The sequence below is a fragment of the Vipera berus genome (assembly GCF_964194415.1).
Source record: "Vipera berus genome assembly, chromosome: 2".
Taxonomy (NCBI): Eukaryota; Metazoa; Chordata; class Lepidosauria; order Squamata; family Viperidae; genus Vipera; species Vipera berus.
In genome coordinates, this window is record NC_138203.1 from 200,410,048 (window position 1) to 200,436,175 (window position 26,128).

The following is a 26,128-nucleotide window of genomic DNA, read 5'->3' on the forward strand; positions in this document are numbered from 1 at the left end:
CTGGGGTTGCTGGCATGACATAAGATAGTCCTTGATGTACGACTACAACTGGGTCCAGAATTGTGTTGCAAGTCATTGCAGTCATTAAGGCAGGGCTTTTCAACCAGTGTTACGGGTACCACCTGTGGTATATTGGCACCTGGCAGGTGGTACGCGACCATCCTAGAAAAGTGGTAGCGGGGGAGGGGAATGAGCTGAACTGGCTCCAGCTGGAGCTTGGCGCTGATCCTGGAGCTTCTGTTTGAGCCCAGAAGAAGCGCCGATCAGCTGGAATGTTGCAGCATCTCCAGGGTCTTGTGATTTAGATTCAGATGCTTGACAACTGATTCCTATTTATGATGGTCACAGTGTCCCAGGGTCCTGTGAAGTGACCAAAACCTGCTGCAACCACCCAGCAGAGTGGGGGGGGACTAAAAACCAACCCCCCCCAGTTGCCAATCTTCAACAGAAATGCTCACAGCAATGAAAACCTCGAACAGGAGGAAGAGTGCCGCTGGGCAGGCAGGCAGGTGTCTTGCTCGGCTGTGGCTTGGGGGGGCACTTTTTTCAATGCCACTGTAACTTTGAACAGTCACTAAGTGAACTGTTGTAAGTCGAGGACTACCTGTACATCATCACTTTTTTCCTTTTTTTTGGTCAAGTTTTTGACACCTTGCTAGGTGACTGGTGGTACTTGGATGTTGCCATATCCTAAAAGTAGTGCAATGGTTGAAAAGGTTGAAAAGCCCTGCATTAAGGGAGGCACCCATATGAAACTTTCACTCAATGATCACAATTCCAGCCCTTCCAATTGTGATTCATAGGTGAACAGAGAAGAAAACCTGCCTGCCGAAAGAGGGTAGGCAGCTACCTTCCATGTGCAGAAAGGAATTCCTGTCCTGGGCCAGAGAAAAGCAGGGAAAGGACAGGAAGCTTGGATCTCCAGCCCACCCTGGCGGTTCCCCTCTCCTCCATTTCCAAAAGGAAAGTTCCACAGTGGGCCAGAGAAAGGAAGCTCAGATCCCAAATATTCGAGCTTCCTTTCTCCAGCCCAGCATGGCAGTTCTCATCCCCTCTACACACTACTATTTCCACCCTTTGGAATCATAGCGTTTACTAGCTTTCTAGCCAGAGAGTTTAGCAAATGCAATGTCTGAACAGTAGAGAAGGGCTCTTTCTAGCCTTCAGAACAACTGGGAGAAGAGAACCAGCTCATGCATTGTTCTTCAAAAAGGCCCTTTCCACTGTTTAGAAACATCAAGTTAGCTTTCTGGCTGGAAAGCTAGTGAACATGATGTTTCTCAATGATAGACAGGCTGGAAAGAAGTTCGGATCAGCAGGTTGCAAGCTTTTTTTTTCAGCCCACTTCTCTTTTCTGCAGGGAGAGAGGCAACTCCAATGCTGGGCTGATAAAAAGAAGCTTGCATCCGGAAGCCGCCAGCCCCCCACCCCTCTGGAATCTTCTCCCATGAATGCAGGGGGCAGGAAATTCTTCCACAGGTGAGAGCAGCTTGTAACCTTTCCTGCTGGCTTCCCCACTGACTTTCTGGAGAAATGGGCAGAGAAGTTTGCAAATGTCAATCAGATGATCACAGGACACTTGACAGCGGGTTGTAAATTCAAACACATTGCGCCCATAATGTGATCACGTGACCATGGGGGTGGTGAGGCAGTCATAACTTCAAGGTTGAGTCATAAGTATTTTTTCCCCAAGTCTCTTGTAAATTCAAATGGTCATTAAATGACTAATTGTAAATCGAGGACTACCTGTAATGCAGTTATTGTGTCATGTCACTACATTGCTTAGCTATGGCAATCCCAGCAATTCCAGTTGCCATTGCAAACCCAAGATGAGCAGGTTGTTAAGTGGGAATTGGTGGGAGTCCAAGGCAAGGAGTCTGGGGGTGCCCCAGTGGGGAAGGATGGGAGACCCTCAGAGAGACAAAGAAGACCACATATAAATCAAAGTTGGTTGGAGGAGAGTTTGGGAAAAGGCCGTATGTGAGTTGGGGGAGAATGAGAAGGGCCAGCAGAGGCTGTAGGAGGGTATATGGGCAAGAGCTGCAGGAAGAAGCAACTTACTGGAGTGACTTGCAAGCTTCCCTACTGGCTTCCCCATTAACTTTGCTTGTGGGAAACTGGCTGGGAAGATCACAAATGGCAATCATGTGGCCATGGCTTCTTGAGATGTCATAATCATGAACTGATCACCCAGGTATCCAGAACCTGTACACATGAGTGCAGGTGTCAACTCTGCAACGAACCTGGCTGAAGCCATCTTGCTCGTTTTTGGTTTTCACAGGAATGTGGGGAGGAATGGAGAGTTTTATGCTAGCCTAAACAGTTCTCTGTCCCATGGGAACCAAGGTCATTTCTGTTCATTAGACTGGGGGATTTAGCCTAATGTTAGAAAGCCTACCAGGCTGTTCTATTGGGAGACATAATTGATTGCATGGTTTCTGGGGTGGGAAGTTTAACTTTGTAATGCTGTAACTTTTTGGAGGGAACTTTAGTCTTGGTTTCACTTTTGACTGTGCCGATACTTTGTAGCCATTCTTAAGGGAAAACTCAAGCCTTGGTGTTCTGCTTTATTTGGTCTCATCTATCAGATCCATGAAAGCAGGGTTGCTATTATGGCTGGAAATTTGGGGACTAGTTGTCCATCCATTTTTTCCAGTGTTGCTGTATCTTTAAATGATCACTGAAGAAATAGACATAAATCAAGGAGTACCTGTAGTCCCTTGATAACTAGACCATTTTTTTATGAATAAGCTATTGTGCAGACATATTATAAACCATACAAAAAGAGATCTGACAGTTTCAGACAAAATATCTCACACAGCATTCTACAATGACCACAGATTATAGTTCTGAGTCCACTTTACTGGTCTGAATAAAAGGCCTGTTTAGTTTGAACGGTACCTCCCTTCTCAACCCCCATCTGATTCTGCTCTGAATTAAAACTTTGTTCTGGGGTACTCTGTGGCTAGCTTCTAATTTTTTGTTTGCTTGTTTGACAAATCTGGTATCCTATTTTCAGACATGACAGCCACTTATGGAGGGATGAACCTAAATTACAGATAAATACATGAAGGTGTTTGTGTAAGTAAGCATTAAACTGTAAGGTAATTTTAAAATAACCTTCTCACTCCAGTGAAAAATATCACACATATACGTCTACTTGGGAAATCATGGGCATTTACTGTTTGTATAGCTGATATGGTCTCATAAGACCCAGAAGAGCTACAAAGACATATACAAGAGCTGCACAAGCCCTGAGCCAGGCCAAAAACAGGAATGAAAGAGTTAATTAGCAAGGTCCATTCAAAAAGCCTTGACAAATACTTAAACATACATTTGCCTTGCCTTCCAGCTAATATAAGAGAGAAGGAACCCGTGGCTCAGGAGGTTAAAACACTGCCTGATATATAATCAGCCCGGGTTCGAATCTCAGATAAAGGGTATGACTAACTGATGAGAACATAAAGAGTTCGAAATGATCATCTTAGCCTCCCAAATTCTTTATTAGCAATTTGAATAATTTGCACAAATAATGAGCTGTCATAAGTTGACTAGTTCCTGTGGATAAGCCCTGAGCCGGGCCAAAAACAGGAATGAAAGAGTTAATTAGCAAGGTCCATTCAAAAAGCCTTGACAAATACTTAAACATATATATATATATATATATATATATATATATATATATATATATATATATATATATATATATATATATATATATATATATATATATATATATACACACACACACACACACACAAGCAAACGAACACTGGGATGGAATTAAAAAACTAAAACAGTTTTTATTGCTAAAAAACTAAGCTTTCGTTGGCTAACTGCCATCCTGACGACGTTGGCAGTTAGCCAACGAAAGCTTGATTTTTTAGCAATAAAAACTGTTTTAGCTTTTTAATTCCATCCCAGTGTTTGTTTCTTTGTTAATTTTAACATGCCTGGGATTCACATTTTTAATCTTATCAAGGAATACACACACACACACACACACACACACACACACACACACATATGTATATATAGAGTATATGTATATATGTTAAATGCTTGTTAACTATTTAGATTACCTTGCTAGACCCCAAACATGGGACAAATCTTTATTTCCTGTTTCAGCCTAACCGAAGGCCATCAACAGGCAGTAGTCACAACAGCGACAGCTCAGATTTGTGTATATATATATATATATATATATATATATATATATATATATATATATATATATATACTAGACATAGTAGAAAAGCTAAGCATACTTTTCAAGAACAACCTCCCCCTATGCCTGAAAAGTTTTCAATCAGTGTGTGTTGCCTACTATAACATATGCCAGTGAAACATGGACACTAACCTCACAATAGATAGATAACCTTTATTGTCATTTTTTACTGTGGGCACAATGGCACACATTAAAAATGAAATTTAGTTGCTTGCTCTCAAAGTGTACACATACATAACACACATTTAAACATACTATATACAACATATGTATAGACCTACACCCTCACATATAAGCAGGGCTTTTTTTCTCATAGAACGCTCAGAACGGAGTTCCGGCACCTTTTTTGGATGGAACCTTGTAGGTTAGGCAAGGCAGGTTGTATGACGTGTGAGTTCCGACACCTTTTTCTTTTACAAAAAAAGCACTGCATATAAACATATAAACATTAATCTCTGTCCATCTTGAATACATAATGGAAGAAGGAAGCTTTAGAGTTCACAAGGTTAATACTGTATGGAACAAAACTGTGACTGAATCTGGATGTTCTGCTTTGGATACCATGGAGCCTCTTGCCAGAAGGTAACAAGGAAAACAGGTTGTGAAGAGGATGGGTAGTGTCCCAGAAAAAACACCTTTGGGATGATGATGAGGATGATAGCTGATATAAAATCTTTTTTTACTTCCAATTCCATTTTCACAGAAGAATGACTAAATTAGCATCTTCCAGAACATTACACTGTTTTTATTCCTGAAACTAGTGCTTCTGCAAAGGTCAGCAATTGAATTTGTGTAAGTGTGAAGAATTATACAAGATGTGGTTTCAGGACTGCGACGTACAAATAGAAAACTGATCAATTTTTTTAAAGCTTCCTCTCTTAAGAAGCACAATCAATATCACATTGAAGCAATGCTACTTTAGGGGGGGAAAGTGCTAAGCAGAAATCAAAATTTGTGTTTTGTAGTCTCTAAAGAGGAAAATATATTTAAAATCTTGATAGTAGCCACTCTGGGTACAGCCAAATATATTGCTTCTTTTTTGTGACAAATCTGTTCATTTATATAGAACATGATAATGGCATCACTATTTTTAGTGCCTGGACCAGCCTTTGTGAGAAGATGAGGATAACAAAAGTTCTGTACCAAATTATTTGGAGGTAATTGAACTCTGATGTTCTTCCTGACCTTTTCCAACTGTCTGCAATTGTGGTGCTGGAGTTGTTCATCATTTTTCTTCCTTCAAAATATTCTTTGCTACTGTTATTGAGAGAAAGAATGCCCAATAATCAGGGCATCTCATAGAAAAAGTTCTGTTCATCCATAGATACAGTGCAACTTGGTATTTGCTAAAACCACTTACTGATTAGATAACCCTTTCCACATTTCTCCATACAGAATGCCTATTTCATGCTGTACTCTAAATGCATTTTTTAAAAAATAAAGTGAGCAAAATAACTAACAATTGACCACTGAATACCTTCAACTCACTTGCTAAAAGTTTTCAAAAAGCTGTGATTAAATTGTGAGCACTATGTAAATTGTGAATAATTTCTAATGTCTAAATTTCATATTGGAAATAGGACCATCTAAATGCTAATACAGTCACTTTTCCTTTAGCAGCTACCTCAAGTTAGGGACCCATTTGAATTTTTTTTCTTTTAACAACTCTGTATGATGGTAATAAATGATAATAAAAATCATTTTCTAATTAAAGCATGAATTTACAACCAAATTTTCTGTACCTAACAAGACACACCAGAGTGAGTGTAATCCTGGCATAGGTGTATGTTTTTGATAATATACTGTATGCATTGATGATTAATTTAAGATTTACAGAATGGATACTAGCTATTTGCCTAAGGCAGGGGTAGGCAACCTTGGCTCTTTTATGACTCGTGGACTTCAACTCCCAGAATTCCAAAAGCCAGCCATTCCATTCCATTCCATTCCATTCTACTTTAATCCAGCTAATTCTTCCATCCTCTTTTCCCTCATATAATTTGAATCCAAGGCTTTCAGTTTGTGGCACACAATAAATGCCACATAGATGTTATGTTGACAATCCATTCTTCTGACACATTCTAAAAATTAATGTTCAGTTATGTTCAGTGGTACAGTAGTATCTGTACCACTGGAAATGTAGTTGTTTACTGGTTTCAAACAGATGGCCACAAGATCCCAAAGTGATCTTTCTCCACAACATTGTCTTAAGTAAAGTTTTTTGAGGAATTTTCCAGCTATTACAAAGTTATGGGTCCTACTGATCAGTCTTAGCATTTCTGTTTGTTAGCCTTTGACCTTTTATACTGAAACAATTTCTCTCAGCTGAAATAAAAATATTTGCATGCCTAACATATGCAAGGTTTTATTTTATTTTGGTTGGATTTGGTTCAGGTGAGCCATTCATAAAGCAAGCAAGGCCAATTTCACAACTAATTAAAGCTAAATAAAGTGACAGTGAATTAATAAGCACTTAGCTGTATCAAGCCCTACTTATAAACCATGTTTCTATTATGGCATGTAAAAATAGACTACAACATTTCAATAGAAGGGACCACTAAGCATTTGTTATCCTTTTCAGTCCAGTATTAGCACTGGTGCAGTTACTGCATTGCAGTAACTATGAGCTCCTATTCCCATCCAGTCTTTGCCTTGTGTTTTTTAATCTAACTTTTGAAAAGGTTTAAACTCATAAATCTTGGGGGTTATCTTGGACTCACATCTCCTATCAAAGAGTGGATAGCAGTTGCTGTTATTGGGACCTTCACTCACCTCCATCTAATATGCCAATTGTGCCCTTTCTTGGATCCAGAGGCCCTTCAGAGTGTCTCTCTCATGCCTTTGTCAAAATGCCGGATATTACCTGTGAAGCTCTGCATGGGACAGAGCTCAGCTTTTGTGACAATGCCTGTCTTCCATGCTTTCTACCCTTTCAGTAAAATGGTGGGTCTGGTCTGGTCCCTCAATTAAGCAGTGTTACCTTTTCAAACCAAGGAAAAATGTCATCTAAATGGGGGTCCTGCTGTCTGGAACGAAGTTTCCCCTGAGATTCATACAATTCCTACTTTGATAACATTCCAAAAAACCCCAAAACCTAGAAAACCCGGTTGTTCTGTCAGTTTGGGGTGAAAGAAATGAGGTATATTTACTGTATTTGTTTCTGTTTCTAAGTTTATAAATGGCATTTTGCTTTGGTTAGTATTGGTTTTAACATTACTATTGGTCAACCACCCTGTTGGGCAGTGTCCAAATTGAATAAAATACAATAAAATAATAAATAGACTTTATTTTTGGTCGCTTGAATAACATTGGCTCCTGGTGCTCAGATGTTCACTTCTCCTATCTAATAGGCCTTCTATCTGTTAATGTACAGACGTCTTGCTTTTTACCAAAACAGAACCATTGGTGGAATTGAAATACCTGAACAATTGGTTCTCTTATTGGATGCAGGCCTGGGTCTCCAAGGCCTAGAATGGACTTCTGGAAGTGGCATCTACAAACTTCTGGTGGTCTGTTCTAGGCCTGGGAGGCCTCCTCCAGCCTGGACTTCCGGAAGCAGTGTGCATTCAACCAGTTCTCCAAACTCAGCAAAATTTAGCTACCGGTTCTGCTGAACTGGTGCAAACCAGCTGAATCCCACCACTGAACAGAACCTATATCATTCATCAGTTCTAATGAAAGTGCCCATTTTTTGTCAGTCCTAGGAAACTACAGCATTTCCAACCAACAATTAAAAGCTAAATTCCCCTAGGAATGATCTCAGCAGAAAATGTTCCCCTTGACTGGCTTCTTCTTTGTAATGAATTGTTCCATGTTTAACCATTGACCATTGAATTGATTTTATTACCCACTGTGTTATGTTTTGGTATGGCCAAATGTTCTCCAGTCTCATCTGTCTACAGTAACCACTGATAGCTCCTCCAATACTTCCTTTGATCCCATCTAACCGTGCAGTCTTAGTCTTCCCCTGTTTTAGTTTTCTCAGTATTGCCAAGCCTAATCATTTTCTTTTATTGGTAAGAACCCCCCAAAATGTGAAGAAATTGCTGTAGCAACAGCAGAAGTAAGCAAGTTGTTAGTGCCAAAAATTGGCTGGCTTGAAATAATTTGAATCAGGGCTTTCCTCTCTTTGTCAAAGACAACTTCCTTGTTTAATTGTCAAAACTAAATTCAGATGGTTACTCATGCCCTGGTTACCTAGAACTGGATTATTAAATATGTTCTACATAGGTCTGCTCTTGAAGACCATCTGGAAGCTACATCTGGTTCAAAATGTAGCAACATGAACAGTAATGGGTGCTTGTCAGTGTGCCTATGTGTTACATGTGCCATGTGAGCTACATTGGTTGCCATTTAGTTTTTGAGTGCAACTCAAGGCACTAGCTACTACATACAAAATCCTTTATGGCATAAAGCCATAAAGCAGGAAGTATGCTTGTTTTGTCCATTGGGGTCCCTCCCCTCTGGAGGAACATCACCCCAAAGATAAGGACTGTGGCCTCTCTCCTGAGTTTCCAGAAAACTCTTAAAACCTGGCTTTAGGCCCAGCCTTGGAGTTAATATATTGTTTTATTCTGGGGGGCATGTTCTGTGTTGTTTGATTTGTATCATTTTTAGATTATATAGTCTGGGCTGATTTTATCTGTTATTGTGGAAAAAAATTTGTATACTACCCAGAGTCCATTAGAGGCAGACATCTATTATAAATTTAAATATATTTCACTTTTTTCCCCTTATTTATTATGTTGTACGTTTCTTTTTTCACTTAAAGAAAGTTTGCAACTGGGTAACTATATAGTGAATATACAATAAAAAATATTCAGAGAAAGATACAACATGGAAAAGAGATAATCTCCCATGGTGATCTCTGGGCAATAATAATAATTGTATTAATACAGATGATTCTTGTAACTTTGAATTAAAATACTGGCTGTTCTGGTACAAAATTAACTTCAATGATGGAATTAGCGTTCATATTCATCATTCAAAAGCTGGCCTTTCACATTGCTATCCAAATATATTTAATAAACTAAAAAGAAGTTCACAAAGGATAATGCTGCGTTTTTCTGAGTAGTGTAGAATTTAATAAACATCAGGCTTTGTGTAGCTTGACATAATTACTTTAGGAATTGTTTTTTTGTTTTAAAAAGTGTTTGTGAACAGAAGCTACCACCAATTGCATTGCTCCTAATCTAATGAGGAGAGACAACAATCTTCCTGTTTTTGAAAGCCTGTTCCACTGGAGATTGCACATTTGTCATAACCAATATATTCCACATGAGATACTCAGGAAGACTGAGCAGCATTTCAGTATTAGTAACAAATAATCTGAAATTCACATGACACACCACTATTACATAGGAATAATTTTATATTTCAGAATAGAGTTAAAGAAGAAAATGGACTTTTCTATCAGTTTTTGGTTTAAATTTGATACATTTGCTCATTCAGTAATAGCACTGACCATTGAAAATATTAGTCCTTTAAAAAATAAAATAAACACTGGTAGTTTTCAGGTTACAATGGGAATTAGAACTGGAATTTCCATCACTATACAATGTGACTGCAAAGCATGACATCACAGGACCAAATTGCTTAGTGATGGCAAGTTTGTTAAATGAGTATAGTGGATCATTAATTTATGTGACCACAGCTTGCACCTTTCTGCTGGTTTCCAACAAGCCAAGTTAATGGGGAAGCCTATAGGAAGTCCCAGGTCTCAAGTGGATTGCAAGCAGGCCAGTGGATGGGTGAATGCTATGGAGAGCAGCCAGACAGGCAAGACAGCATGGATGGGTGGTATGGTACCATACAAGCAGGAGGAGCTGCTGTAGCCTAGAGCCAATACAGCCCGGCAGGCATATGTATGATGCAGAATGTAGGTGGAGGCAGGCATGTGCTATATAGTGCATCATGGGCTCCTCAAAGAGAAAAGGCAATGGGAGTGATTCATAGGAGAGACCTGCAACTTCTGCTGTCAACTTGCCCATTGAGTTTGCTTGGGGAAATCTGGAAGGGAAGGTCTCAAATGGTGATCACCTGACCACGGAACTTTGCAACAATCATAAATAGTTGCAAAGTACTCAAACCACTATGGGGGTGCTGCATAGGAACTTTGAGGACTGGTTGTTAAGTACCAATCTTTCAGTGCTATCACACCCTTAAATGGTCGCTGAATGAATGATCATTAACTGAGTACCACTGGTAGTATATAACTATCATAATGAAAGCAAAAAACTCAGCAACTATGCATTTTGGATATATGACCATCTTTAGCTCAAACTATCACATTAGGCTGATATAAGGCTTTTGCATTTGGATGGGAGTGGGATAAAATACAGGTCAGCATTTTTTTTCACAGTACCAGAGAAACAAAAATGTCTTTAATTTTACATTTTCATTCTAAGGTTGATTTTTGAGCTGCCATGGAAGAGATACCAATCAATTTGAGTGTTCAGTTGACTGAGTTTCATGTTTTATAATAATAAAAAAGTTGGAAGGGACCTTGGAGGTCATCTAGTCCAACCCCCTGTTCAGGCAGGAAACCCTATACCATTTCAGACAAATGGCTTCCAGTCTCTTCTTAAAAACTTCCAGTGTTGGAGCATTTACAGCTTCTGGAGGCAGGTTATTCCACTGGTTAATTGTTCTAAATGTCAGGAAGTTTCTCCTTAGTTCTAGGTTGCTTCTCTCTTTGATTAGTTTCCATCCGTTGCTTCTTGTCCTGCCTTCAGGCACTTTGGAGAATAGCTTGACTCCTTCTTCTTTGTGGCAGTCCCTGAGATATTGGAACACTGCTATCACTTTTTTCACCACTGAATTTCATTTTGTTAGATAGCGCCCAGTGTTCAAGTCTGTCCAGATCCTCTTGTATCTTAAGCCTGTGTTCTGGAGTGCTGGCTATTCCTGCCAGCTTGGCAGTGGCGTAGCGTGGGGGGTGCAGGGGGGGCCGGCCGCACCGGGCGCAACATCTGGGGGGGCGCGCTCGACGGCGCCAGGATCCGGCAGGGCGGAGGCACCGGAGCCCCAGCCGGGAAGGGCCTGACGCCCCACGGCGCGCCACACACACACACACACACACACACACACACAAACACACAAACACACAGCGTGACTCCTCCTTCGGGCCGCTCCGCCTTCGCTCCGGCGCTGGACGGAAGCCTTCTCTCCCTCCTCCCCCCCCGCAAAGGAGAAGGCGGCTCCTGCCGTGCACAGAGCGCGGCCCTCCTGCAAGCCCGGGGCTCCACTGCGGAGGCTCTCCCAAGGCGCTCCCGGGGTTGCCAAAGGCGGGGGGGGGGGGCGCGGCAGGGCTTGAAAGAGGGTGGATTTCCCGCGGGGGGAGGATCGCTGCAGCGTCTCTCCGGGGGTCCCTGCTCTGGAACGAAAGCTGCGTCGGCAGGTTGCCGATCCAACCGTGCATCGGCGATCGGGACCGCCCCCCCGACACACGTCGCCAGCAGCGAGAGTTTCCAGCCAGGCCGGCGAATCTTTGGGGTGAGGTGCCAAAGAGAAGGAGGCGGCTTGGCTTGGATAAGCAGCGTCTGGGCAGAAAATAGGTCGGGCGCCGCAGCAAGTATGAATTCCTGGGGTTCAGCCTAAGCAGGCAAAGCTGCAGGGTGGGTTGGTTGGCTTTTCCGGCTTTGGAATAACCTTGGGAAGCTGAGGCATTGTAAGTTGGAAGTCATTGTTTGTCGCCTAACATGTTGGGTCAACCCCACGCCACATGCTAAGCCATAAACCGTGGTTGGTATCCAGGGTTTAGGACAAGATGGAGAAAACTAGCCAATTGTGGGATCATAAATCTTGATGAAGCCCATCATCGCTCCATGTGATGTATGCACTCAATCTACAAACGTAGTCCAAGCCTATTCACATCTGTTGTAAGGTCATTCTCTCGTGGGGTTTATCCTGACGTCCACTAAGAGTGGAACAAACATGCCCCATTAACCATTTTCAACGCCATGTCCTCTCTTTGTCTCATCCTAAATCACAGCTGAGGCACCTTAAAGTTGCCTTGTTTCAGTGTTAAACTAGCATTTTCCCTCTTCCCAGAGACCCTTTTTTGCCTTGAACCTAACTCAGGGGTAGGCAACCTTGGCTCTTTTATGACTCATGGACTTCAACTCCCAGAATTCCTGAGCTAGTGGAAGAGACTCGAGTGCTAAAATCCACAGGTTAGGGGGCGCAAATTACTTGCCTTGCCCCGGGTGCTGACAACCCACGCTACGCCACTGCAGCTTGGTGTTGTCTGCAAATTTGATAAGTTCTCCATCTATCCCCTTGTCCAAATCGTTGATGAAGATGTTGAAGAGCATTGGGCCCAGAACAGAGCCCTGGCGCACCCCACTACACACTTCCTTCCATGTAGATGCAGTTCCATTGAGGACTACATGCTGAGTACAGCCGGTCAGCCAGCTACGAATCCATCTGGTGGTGATGCTATCTAACCCACATTTTTCTATCTTATCTAGTAGTAGGTTGTGATCTACTTTATCAAATGCCTTACTGAAGTCCACAGCATTTCTCTGATCCACTAATTTTGTCACTTGGTCAAAGAATGCAGTAAGATTTGTCTGGCATGATCTGTTTTGACAAACCCATGTTGGCTTTTAGTAATGACTTTGTTGGCCTCTGGGTGCTCGTTGATTCATTGTTTGATTATCTTTTCCAGAATCTTCCCAGGTATTGAGGTCAGGTTGATAGGTCTGTAATTTCCTGGATCCATTTTTTCCCTGTTTTGAAGATGGGAACTACATCAGCTCTTTTCCAGTCCTCTGGTAGTTCCCCAGTGCTCCAGGATCTTTGAAAACTTTGATCTATGACTAATGTTTGAGAGGGAAAGTTACAGGAAGGATTGCAATATTGAATTGCAATTCTGATTGGTTGACAATTGACTTCTGAAAGAAAGAATTGTTATAAAACATTGATTTTACTGAAACCTTGACAATTGAAAATTACAGTGGATTATAAAAATTATATATAAAGACAAGAACTATGCAAAATTGGACTGTTTTGGATTTTGAGTTTTGGCCAGCTTGACAAGGCTAATTACAGAGACTATGGCACTTATGACGGATTACTCAAAAGGAGGAGATAAAATAGATATGACATATTCATCAAAAAATGATAGAAAACCACAATTAATATCTACTCTTGAAGGATTCAACCGGAAAGATCAAAGACCTCTAGAAGCAACATTTCAAGACAAAACAAATACTTTCCAAGAAGAAATTTATGCAATGCTACGACAGATACAAATCACAATAGCTCTAAACTATGATGAGATTAAACATAACTTTGACAACATAAGTGAATACACTTCTAACTTAAATTTACAATCAAAAACCATTCAAAGAATGAAGGTAAAGAATAAACAAACAAATGAGATAACAGAATGTGAACTAGAAAAAATGACTTAATTGGCAAAGTCACAAATGAAGGGAATTATAACTTAATACAAACAAGAAAAAAAACCTCAAAAGATTTGGGTACAACAATAAATATGGAAAAGATACCTTATGCATTAGAACATCAAAATAAAGTTGAAAAGAAAGAAGACTTAACAAAATGGACACTGTTAGGAGAATCACTATTTGGGAGACAAAAAGCATACATCTTACATATTATATATCCTCTACACCTAACAACAACTACAAAATTACAAGAACTGTTTGACAAGTGAAAAATATTAACTTGGAAAACATTCTGGCAAAGGAAGAAGATTAGACAAAAGGTTAACAGACTTGACTCGCCCTACCAGATGGAATATTATACGAGCAAGCACTTGTTTGAATATAGCTAAATAAACAAATAACTTTGGCTATAAAGGGGCTTTTGAATAAGTGGGATAAGAGATATAAGTAACATAGTCTTTTTTGATAAGATACAAAATGTAAACATATTGGGATGATGAAAGTGAAGGAAAAGTTTGAACTTTAAAGACAAATTAAGTTTGAAAAGATTTAGGATTAAGGAATGATTGAAATACTGAGGGGAAATTAGGCTTAATAAGAACTTTGAAAAAAGGATATATAGTGATTCAATCAATTTTTATAAATAGAAGTGAAATATAAATTGATTAGAAAAGATGTCATAGGTAGATGTTATGATAGATAAGTAGTATAGTATTTCTATAATATATGAAATATGAAAATACTGGGATGATATATTTAAGTGGAAAATTTGGATATTTAGATGTTAATTATTGAGAAAATTATGATTAGAAGTGTTTGAATATTATGGAGAAATTGAGCTTTAAAAAGATTTATGAAAATAAGATATATGGTGAATCAATAAGATGACTTTTATGAAAATAACAAGCTGGTAAGAAAAAAAATTCTATATATGGACTATTATTGTTGGTATAAATATAGAAGAAAATGTTTTTATTTAATCATTTATACTGTATATAGAAAATATCAAATATCAAAAATTATATTTGTTTAAAGCTGAAGAAGGAGAATACGATTGGGAGAAGAGAGGATCAAGGAAATATATTATCAACTGATATACTAATTATGGAAATATAAAAATTAATTATTATTGGCTGTTAATTAACTATTATTGATTGTATTTTTTTAAAAAAAAATCATGAACCAAGACAACAAGCTGCACACCAGGCACTAAGGTTGTTACTGTAAAAAAAAAATCAAAAAACTCTTACAAAAATAAAATAAAATTTATCCTATATTATTTGCATTCTGTCAGATAATATTTCCATGATCAACCAGAGCTGATGAAGTCTGTTATGCTGTTCACTCAGGCCTTACATTACTTATTTTGTTTGAATTGCTGTGACATGATCACAAAATTCCTTCACATCATTTGATCTATAATTGTTCACAGACATACCCACATAGCTATAAGTAACAATACATTTTGAAATCAATCCAATATCTCATAGTGGAAGCCAAAATATATTTACTTAGCAATAAGCCCAGCCTACTTTAATGGAACTCACTCACATGAATATATGTCTAAGTTTTATAGGTTATAAGAGAATAAACTTCCACAGTTAGAGTAGAGTAATTATAACATACGTTGTTATACCAATAGTGTTTATTTCCATAATTTAACATTGCAGGAACAGGTATAAAATTGTGTCATGTATATTTAACCTCTTCAGTACATAAGATAAAATTGGAAGTTACCAGCAATGCTTGATTCTATGAAGTACCAAAATGCATGCAAAATTCTTTATTCTCAGCTTCCATTGGAAGTGAAGATAGATGAATGAACAATATTTTTTTGAAAGGTCAGCCCATCAACCAAATTATTTAAACTTATTTATTCAAATTTCATAGTCTTTATTGATAAAACAAATCATTACATCATAAAAACAAAAAATACTTAATGCATAAGTAAGCTTAGGAACAAGTTCTCAGCTAAGAAAGCAATATAAGAAAGAAATGTTAAAAGCTCAATATGTCAAAATATTTATTTTAGTCTTAATTTAATTGATTTAATTACTTTTATTGTAGTCTGCTGTAATATCATTTTAAAGGGGAGGCTCTTTCAGATAGTTTGATCCCCAACTGTTTATATTATAGTGCCTAATGCCAGCAGTGTATCTTAAACTGGACTTGGAAACAAATGGGACATCAGTACAAATGATACAAAACAGATTTAACAGAAGGGGAATCGAAAGCCCTATAACATTTCAGGGACTGCAATCTGCATCAATTGTCATTTCTGCTTTGCTTTCAATAGCAGGCCCATATAAATCACATTACAGGAACGAGGTGACTGAAAGATTTTAGTAGTGTTCTGATAAGTAATTAAATGTGCCAGGCTTTGGTTTAATGTCTAGTGTACTGTCAGAATGTTATCTTTCCTTGTAAATTACAAGTCTTGCATTTCATGAGGGTGCTGAATAATATGACAAATATTCTCAAAGGAACACCAGATAGTGCCTACCTTGCCTAACATTTTCTGCTTTGATTTTCCCACTTTCCCTGTAGTAAGTTTCATCTCTCATTGCAAGTGTTAATGCAATACATGAAGAAAAATATTCATTATCACCTACTGGTGTTTATTTTAGTGGCTTCAAGTCTTTCAAAAATGTCTGAGTAGGCTGAGTGTGCATGAGCATTAAGAATTAACACCATTCATCCCGAACAACAATTTAGTTAATCCTGTATAATACAGGATTATAGAGATGTGGATAAATTAATCCTTTCTGATTTCCCTTTCTAGTTTTGGCTTCCTTTTCAAATGGAAATCAATTATTTCAGTAACAATGCAAACAAATACATAAGAAGAAACCAATGCATTGATTTCTCCCTTTAGATCATGTTTTCAGGATCCCTTTAGATCATGTTTTCAGGATCAACAAAATATCGTTAGTGCTCAAAATGCTTTGGATTCATCCTATCTTGAATTTTGAGTTTGGCAAAATTGTTTTGGAAATGTTGCAAACTTGGAACCACTTGTCTCAAATACAAAACATTTCCAAAATGGCACAGGGAATCATGAAACAACTGTTTGTAAGTCAAAAAAGTGTCATTTAAAATGGTGTGAATTCAAAATTTTTGCACACCTCTGGTCCTAGATACAAGTAGTTCTGAAGTTACAACCATTTGTTTTGCGACTGTTCAAAGTTACAGCAGTGTTGAAAAATGTGACTTACACTTATGACTGTAATAGTACCCCTACAGTCACTTGATGAAAATTTCAACTCCATTTGGACAAACTGAGAGTTTATCTCATCAACCTAAATCCTTCAACAACCATTCATATTTAACTGCATTGTGATAATTAAAAGAGCATACTGTTCTGATTAAAGGATGCATCATCAATTTTAATGATTTAATCTCATGCAAGCCAAAATACAGTCTAAAAAAGGACTGAGACTAAATTAAACTCTTATTACTGTGAGGTCTTACATTTACTTGTGCGTTTACAGTTCAAATTTCTAAAAATTATGTGATTACTTGAAGTGTATGTACATATCTCAGTCTGCAATAATATAATTTGTATATTATCTACTCTTTAGATTCAATATTTAATGTAATAAAACATTATAAAAACAAGCTACTCATTTGGGAGGTAGAGTCTATTTGGTATAATTATCAGTCAGACTTTCTGCACTGATTTGCATGTCTGAGATATTGACTGCGGGTGAGAAGAGGCAGAACATATGAGGTTTCAAGGTGAAAGGTAAATAGGGATGAAGCCTGAGCTGCTCAGGAATTAGCAAGAGGGCACCTGCAGGGTAAAGCACTTGCACTGCAATTATATAGAAAGGTGTGTGAAATCTGTATGCGAGTATGGTAGTTTAGGGGAAGAGAGACTTCAGGTTGGTAGTAATCTCAACTTCCAACCTAGTTGGCACATTCTGGGAGCCCAGTGGCTGTACTGTTAATGCCCTTAGCCTCAGATGCTGATGCTTTAATGCGAGATCATTTTGCAACAAAATGATGTTCCTCTATGATCTGGTGTGAATGGGGCAGCAGATCTAGCATGTATTATGAAAACCTGGCTAGGTGATGATGACAATATTGTTTTGCTGCAAGTCCTCCCAGCTAGATTTTTGGTTTGGAGGCAGTCTCAGTGGCTATGTTAGGGACTGGTTTGGATCATAAGGAATATCTTATCTGTGATCAGAAACTCTGTCCCTGAGATATTGGGATGTGACTTGATATATATAATATTGGGATACAGAGACAAGATTGGGATTATTAGTGTACCAACCACTTTGCTACTCAGCAGGAATTCACCTGGAGCTGGTCTCCAGGATGGTGGTACAGCACCTCCACATTTTGGTGTTGGAGGATTCCTACATTCCTAGGTTGACTTCAGAAAGTCCCAAGACTTTAAGGCTTCCATGGCCTTCTATCAGGTAATATCAAGCCTGACACATAGAAGAATTCCAAGATTAGTACTTGTGTTGCTTTACAGCAATCCTTATGTAGTGCTTCTATTATCTGGTTGCTATGTCAGGTCATCTAAATTGCATCAGTATTCATTTTGGATTAATTCACCTAAAAAGAATATTTGGACTCTACAATTGGTCTGTTCAGAACAGAACAGAACAACAGAAGAACAGAGTTGGAAGGGGCCTTGGAGGTCTTCTAGTCCAACCCCCTGCTCAGGCAGGAAACCCTATAATATTTCAAACAAATGTTCACTCTCTTCTTAATAACTTCCAGTGTTGGAGCAACCCAACTTCTTGAGGCAAGTTGTCCCACTGATTAATTGTTCTGTCAGGAAATTTATCCTTAGTTCTAAGTTGCTTCTCTTGTTTGTTAAATAACAGAATAACAAAATTAACCTTGGAGGTCTTCTAGTCCATCCCTCTGCTCAAGAAAGAGATCCTCTGGAACAACTGCACTGGCTTCCAAATATTTTTTGGTAGATTCAAAACACAAATGATGGCCTTTAAATCTTTGAATAGTATGCGACAAGGATATTTGAACACTTGCTTTTTCTCGAAAAATGTACCCATCTGTTGATATTCACAGTTCTTGTGTAACCCTTAACCTCCCACAAGCCACTTCATTGAATCTTTAGATAAGACCTTATTTCTTAAACTTCTTTTTTCAGAAGAAGCCATTTCCCATTCTTGCTAGCAGTTTCCCTGAATTTAGGGAAAGACTTCAGTGTAGAATGTTTACTTGCTATTTAAATTGACAACTGTTTTTCAATTTTAAGTTTTTTTTTATTATTGTGACAAGGTCTTTTTTCTTCTGCTAATACTTTGTATTTCTTTCCTTCTGGAACAATACATGTTGTATTTTAATAAATACTTATTATAAGTTGTCTCAAAGTTGATGATGGGAAGGTGGGATATAATTACTTGACATAAACCAACACACTCCAGAATTAACTCATTCTTATCTCAGTCTTTTCCATTGCCAATGCCTCTCTCAGGAATACTCTGCAATTAAAGGCATTTTAAATAGAACCATAGATATGCAAAATAGGTAAGGTATAAGAAATGAAATTAATAGACTTTCAGAATTAAGTTTCTTAGACATTTGACAACTATAATTTTATATACAAATATAGCTTGCACAATTATTGCTCTTGCAAATGCAAATTTATGACAAACTGCTTAAGAGTGGGAGGTACCATATGATTCCATTCCCCAAATTAAAAATCAATTACTTTAACCTGCCCCGCACTATTGTAAATTCCTTTGGCTCTGACTGCACTTTATTCTGATGTATTCTCACTGACTAATGGTTACTTGACTCTAACAAGAAAATGAATTGATGCACAAACCGCTGACCATTATGGATTCACAGAACTTGTCTGAAGGTTAACAAGGAAACGCAGCTCTAACATTATTTTGGGGTACTTAACATAATTTAAATAAATTGATTGTATTTAACAAGTACAGGCTATAATAAGTAGCCGGACATTTTAATGAATAATATTTCTCCATATATCTTATGATAAGAAGGTAAATCTCAATGAGTTTTGTATTGATTATGCATTTATGGAAGTAGGTTTAGGAGAATTAATTGAAGTACCTTTTACCACTAGAGTACAACATGAATTTCCAGTACTCCCATGATACCTCAATACAACACAGAGAGAAATGTCTGCCTATATTTAATTACTAAAATAATTATAATCACATTACATACCTATAATTACAAATCCATTCTTTTAGCTGAAGTAAGATATGGAAGGCACACTTGTAACACTAAACAAAAACATTTAAAGATGAGAAGACAGGTTCAAAATGAAACAATTTTCTCTGATACACATAAGCAAACTAAATCCCCTTGTTTAAATATCCATCACTTTATCAAAGATACAAAAATGTCTGTTTGTCTATCATCTGTCTGTCTGTCTGTCTGTCTGTCTGTCTGTCTGTCTGTCTGTCTGTCTGTCTATCTATCTATCTATCTATCTATCTATCTATCTATCTATCTATCTATCTATCTATCTATCTATCTATCTATCTATCTATCTTTTTTCTCTAGGGTGTAGTGTTACTCAGTATTTGATCAGAACTTTCAACAATTTCTTTCCAAAACAAGGCAATTAAGAAGAATCATAGGATTTGTTATTTTTTTAATAGGAAATAGTGAAATTTCCAAATGAAGTTGTAAAACTATATATTGGACTCCAATAAGTTCTATATATACTTTGTTCTTTTAATTATCTTTGTTAGTCTATTTTGCACACGCCTAGTCTCTGTTTAGGTTCTAAACTATTTCCTTCAAGGACTTTGGTAATTATTATTTCAATCTGAGTTATTTTGTTTTGTCTTATTATTATTTTTCAGCATTCCCAGATCAATGTAAGATTATCAGAGATATTGAACTCTAAAATTCAGTCTGGAAAACCCTTTCCAAAACCTCTATCTTCTTTTTTTTGTAAATTCCTCATGGTTGAGATAGAAAGGTATATTTAAGACTTGCTGAACTAAGTCAATCTTTTTTCAGGTTCAACTTCTTCACTGATTATGGAACATTAGGTTTTATAATTAGTTGAATCCATTCTTCCCTCTATCCTTACAATATTTCTTAGGCCACTGATTGCCACACCATCCCAAAGCACAGTAGAACTATCCCTGAGTTTAGTAATATTTTCTTTAAATGCTTCACCCTATGTGTTCTATGTCTTATGGCTAGACAGCTCAGTTTTGTTTCATCAAGCCCAAACAAACTCTTTGTTCCAAATTTTTTTCAGGATGATCAAGATGCTGATTTTATCAGGTTGTGTGTCCATGTGTGTCTCTGTATGTATGTGTTGGGGAAGGGAGGTTGTTGGTTGGATTTTTTATATATGTTAGATAGAGACTCATAGTGGACAAAAGCATTCATCTCCCATTACAGCCATTATTGTATAAGCAACATTGTACTGAAAACTACTACTACACCAGTGTCTAGTGATCATTTTGCAATCTGACCTTTCAGGCAGTTCTGGCACAGGTTTTTCATGGTTTTCTAGAGCTTCTTTTGACTTAAACAGTTCCATCCGACTTCAATTTCTTAACATTTTTTCAAGCAGCTGAAATTGCCAGCTGGATACATTTAGGGATTATATATAGACTTCCTCTGCTTTGTGAGAGTGAATTCTTTTCATTTTCAAATGCTCAGACAGCTGCTTAGAGAAGCCCATGATGATTGAAAAACTATAACACTATTTACCACATAAGCAGGTAGAAATGTTAGAGGATTGTCTTCCCTTGCTTAATTCTAGATCTAATGAATTAATCGTTTTGGGGGTTTATTAATAAGTTTGCAGCAAGGAAAAAAATATCAGAATCAGCTGGTAGGCTTTCCAAATTTCTCCAATTGCCACATTCACTGTTGTTGTTTTTATTGAAAAGTTTTACAAAGTTTTAATGAACCCCCCCTCCCCACCAACCCTCCCCCCTTCCCTCCCCCCCCCACTTCCCAAGCAGAATACAGGGTATTACATATAGCAATCTTAAGCAAACATATGCTAAATATCTAATACAATGTTAACAAACCTTCCACCCTTTAAGTCCTTATAACACTGTTTTTGTATTCCAGCTTTCTAAACAATTGCATGTTAATAGTAAGTATGCATCCAAACTGCTTGATATATTCCTATACTGCATTCAGCTATATAGGAAACTAAGAAAATTCACAGATTTAAAACAATTTTTCCCTGTCTCCAACACTGTCAAACTTCTTGGAATGTTCCAGTCCATTGTTCAGAAAATAGATTGCAGCAAATTCAATATTTTCCCCCAAAACACTGTAATTAAAGACCCTCTGAGACTTTAAAGTAGCCTAGTTAATTCTTCTTGCTGTCTACCCATGTATATGAAAAAGTGAAAGCAACACGGCATTATTTCCCAGAAAGACTTGTTACTATTCTGGATTCCTCCAAAGCAACAAATTGCCCATGAATTGGGAATTGTCAATATTTCAGAGGGAACTACTTTTCACGCACACACACACACACACACACACACACACACACACACAAACAAAATATTCTAAACATAGAATAGCTTCAACTGCCCCAGTTTGAACCAAAATTCAGCCAAATGAAACTCATAATCCCATAAAACAGGATAAAAACTTGTGTCTTGCTTCTCTTATAAATACATTTTTAGACTAAGTTTACAAAAATGTAATCAATTTGTTCTGACCATTATCATTGAAGAAAAGAAAGAAATGTCTAAAAGTTGACATTATTATAGGAAAAAGAATGCCTTCAAATATCTTCAAAGGAAATGTGTAAATAAATCTCTAAGAATCAATTACACTGCTTTTCTTCAGTATTTTATAGAAGAAGAATAAAAAGAACACTGTTGGTTATTAATATTATTACTATACAATATATGCAAGTACATTAATTAACTACTAATTCTAATACTTAGGAAGGAATAGCTTTCTTTCTTTTCAGCCTTTGGGCTTAACAGAATCATGCACTGTATGAAATACAACATAGAAAGATGGCAGAAATTTTATAAACAGAAAGACGCTTTACCTTTGAAGAAACAGTCTTTGCTGTGAATAATGTAAATTTTCTTCTTTTGCAAGCACGAAGCTCGATGCAGTTCACAATGATTTTCATAGAATTTGCCATCTGATCCACATACTGGCATGTAACTGGGCTTGCAATCACTGACGCATCTACATTCAGGTTGATTAGTCTCCTTGTTCACAATACATTGACTTCCCCGTTCACAATACTTTTTTTCACATAATGCATGGAGCCCATCTTGCCCATAAAGCACTGAAAAAGCAGAAAAAAATTCCCAGTATTAATAATCAAGCAGAATCACTGGAGGAAACGTTTCTTTTGTGGCAACTGAGCATTTCAGTATATCCAACAGGCATCTATGAGTTTATCTCAAGGAAGATATATTAAATGTAGACATGTTTCACAGTGTGGCATCTATGGAAATGGGCAAGACTACATCTCTTGATTTCATCTTAATATATTAGGTATATATTAATGTATAAGGTACAGTTCTCCCATTGAAGGAATAAAAGACTTTCAGTGGGAGAAAGTGAAATCACACAAGTGGCTTTTTGAAAAGATTCTACATCATCAGACTTTAGATAATAATATAGTATTTTTCAAGCCTCTTGTGCAACCTACCATGTTATTTAATCTGTTATTTCATGTCATTCTTATTGATAATGGCAGGCCATTAGCCTGGTAGTTTTGTACGTCTCTTCCAAAACAGTTACCATTTTTTTTCATTCCCATCAATGATTAATTAGCAAAACACAAACCCATAAGCCTATGGATGTTTAAAATTGCAGTGCTAGCATATACAGTAAACATTATCTTTTATGCATTCAGTTTAGAAGCAGAACTTTTTTTTCCAAAGATATATCCATATTAGCATACTGCAGGTCTTTTTAAAGAGCAGTTAACAGCAGTTATTGCAGAAAATGTTAAGCAAATGGCTAAATAATGCTATCTGCAACAATACTTGCTATAAGTAAGGCCTGGTAAGGCATTCAAATATCTTATCATGGGAAGAACATGGAAGGATTGCCTGACATTTCAGCAACTTCTTAAGTTAAACTAAAAGGTTTGGAAGCAGGTTGTAACTGTTTAGCCAAATTTTTGAAATTATTTTTCAGCCATTCCAGATCAAAAAGAACCTTGGTGCAGCAGTGGGCTAATGCCTCCTTAAGTAACACCAGCTGCCTGCAATTAGTGCAGGTTCGAGTCCCACCAGGCTCAAGGTTGACTCAGCCTTCCATCTTTCCGAGGTAGGTAAAATGAGGACCCAGATTGTTGGGGGCAATAAGCTGACTTTGTAAAAATGCCGCTTGGGGGGGCCTGAAAGCCCTAATAAGCAGGCATATACATAGAATGAAGGCTATTGCTAAGCACATTGATTTATGCTTCTTAGATTGTAAGCCGCCCTGAGTCTTCGGAGAAGGGCGGGATATAAATGGGATTAAAAAAAAATGGGAAAGGCAGACTGGTAAAGAGGGTATTCAGCTTCTAAGATTAGAACTTTGAATGCCAAAATATGTTTTATTATAGCATTTATGTGTTTTATAACATACAGTATGAGAAGTAGATGTACAGTGTTCATGAATAATGCTCATGCAGATGGAATAAATTGAGATGAAACACTCCCCAGATCAATATTTTAAAATAAGAATCTGACAAAGCGGTTTGGTTCTACTTGAACAGCTTTATTTTTAAATGTACAACTGAATTGACTGACATTGTCAGTCTCCAATCATTAGCATAATTTTGACAATTAGAAGATTATTGTGTACTGCTAATTGTAATAAGCATTAGTTAGAGCATCACAAAGGATGGTGTAAAAAACAATCAAAACGTAATGGTTGATTTTCAGTGTATTGTTTGCTTTAACTCTCTCGCAGCTTCTCATTGTCATTGTTTCAAAAAGCTTCAGTATAGAAGACAGAGATTCTAATCTAAGTGAAGCCCATATTGATTTGATATATCAAATGACATAAATCAATAGCTTCACATGTTTAAAAATGATATATATATATATATCTGACAAGTGTAGTTAAACCTTTATTTTCACCACTGTGGACACAAAGGAAAGGTATCTGGTATTGGAGGCTTAACTGCTTCACTCAATAACTCATTAAAATCCCACAAGTCTTGAAGAAGCTGAGGAGTATTGACATTTTTCCTGAATCATAATAAACTAGAAGGTCAAAGTGTCCAAGTGGCATGAAAATTACAGTCCCTAAGTGGCATATCTGAATATCCTTTATTTGCTTTACTAATTGTTCAATGTGCCCCTGAAACAATATTCATGGAATTGCTAATAGTAACCTATATACAATCTGACTTGCCAAGGTCACTTCCAATTATGGCATATACAATGCTTAAACACATTGTTCAGTACTGAATAGAGAAGCCCTTCAGAAAAAAAAATGAGCACAACGTTAATCATCAAATTCATTATTACCCTAATAAAAAATTGAAAATTTCTTCTGGAGATTTTGTTTTTTAGAAAGAATCAGCACGTACATTGAAGCTGGTTTCTGGACTAATATAGGCTTTGGAAAACTCTAAACTATCTTCCTGGAGAGGGGAGAAGGCTGATTGCCAAAAACTCTGCATAAGCCTCTGAAAAATATGTGTGCAGAAGGAATTGTATGATTCATCAAAATATTTTGGTCATTGCTTAATGACAAGAAATGAGTGTCATTGCTTAATGAAAGAAATTAATGTTTAAAAGAAGCAACAGATTAGGGAGTTAACCTTTAGGGTGTAACTTTTAAAAGAAGCTATAACTTAACAGCAAAGATCTACTTACAATGTACAGGTGATCCTCAACTTACAGCTACAATTGAGCCCAAAATTTTCATTGCTAAGCAAGACACTTGTTAAGTGAATTTTGGCCTTTTTAACTATCTTTCTTGACACTGTTGTTAAGTGAATCACTTCAGTTGTTAAGTTAGTAACATGGTTGTTACGTGAATCTGGCTTCCCTGTTGTCTTTGCTTGTCAGAAGGTTGTTAGAAGGTTTCAAAAGGTGATAACATGATCCCTGGACACTGCAACCATCATAAACACATGTCAGTTGTCAAACTTCCAAATTTTGATCATATGACCACAGGACGCGATAGTTGTGTGAAAAACAGTCATAACTTTGTTTTTCAGTGACACTGTAACTTCAAACAGTCACTAAACAAATGGTTGTAAATCAAAGACTGACTGTACTTACTTTATTTGAATTCCACCCTTATTATTTTTACGAATAACTCAAGGTAGCAAACATATCCAACACACCTTCCTTCTATTTCCCCACAAGAAACCCGAGAGGTGAGTTGTGCTGAAAGAGGATGACTAGCTCAAAGTAACCCAGCTGGCTTTCATGGCTTAAGGAGGGACTTGAACTCACAGTCTCCTACTTTCCAGCCTGGAGCCTTAACCACTAGACCAAACTGGTTAGTTGGAGGAAAAAATGTGGCATTACTAATCCGAGTTTCATATTAATAT

At 37.5% G+C, this 26,128-nt stretch overlaps 1 protein-coding gene across 1 annotated transcript in view; it reads right to left on the reverse strand.

Moving 5' to 3' along the window:
* The window catches only part of FSTL4 (follistatin like 4), a gene marked incomplete at both ends in the record, with an annotated part of 488,976 nt that overhangs the window by 320,249 nt on the left and 142,599 nt on the right, over positions 1-26,128 (reverse strand). The window contains one exon of the mRNA XM_081318026.1: positions 22,655-22,903. Within this exon, the coding sequence (XP_081174152.1) occupies positions 22,655-22,903 (249 nt within the window). The remainder of the gene's footprint in view (positions 1-22,654; positions 22,904-26,128) is intronic.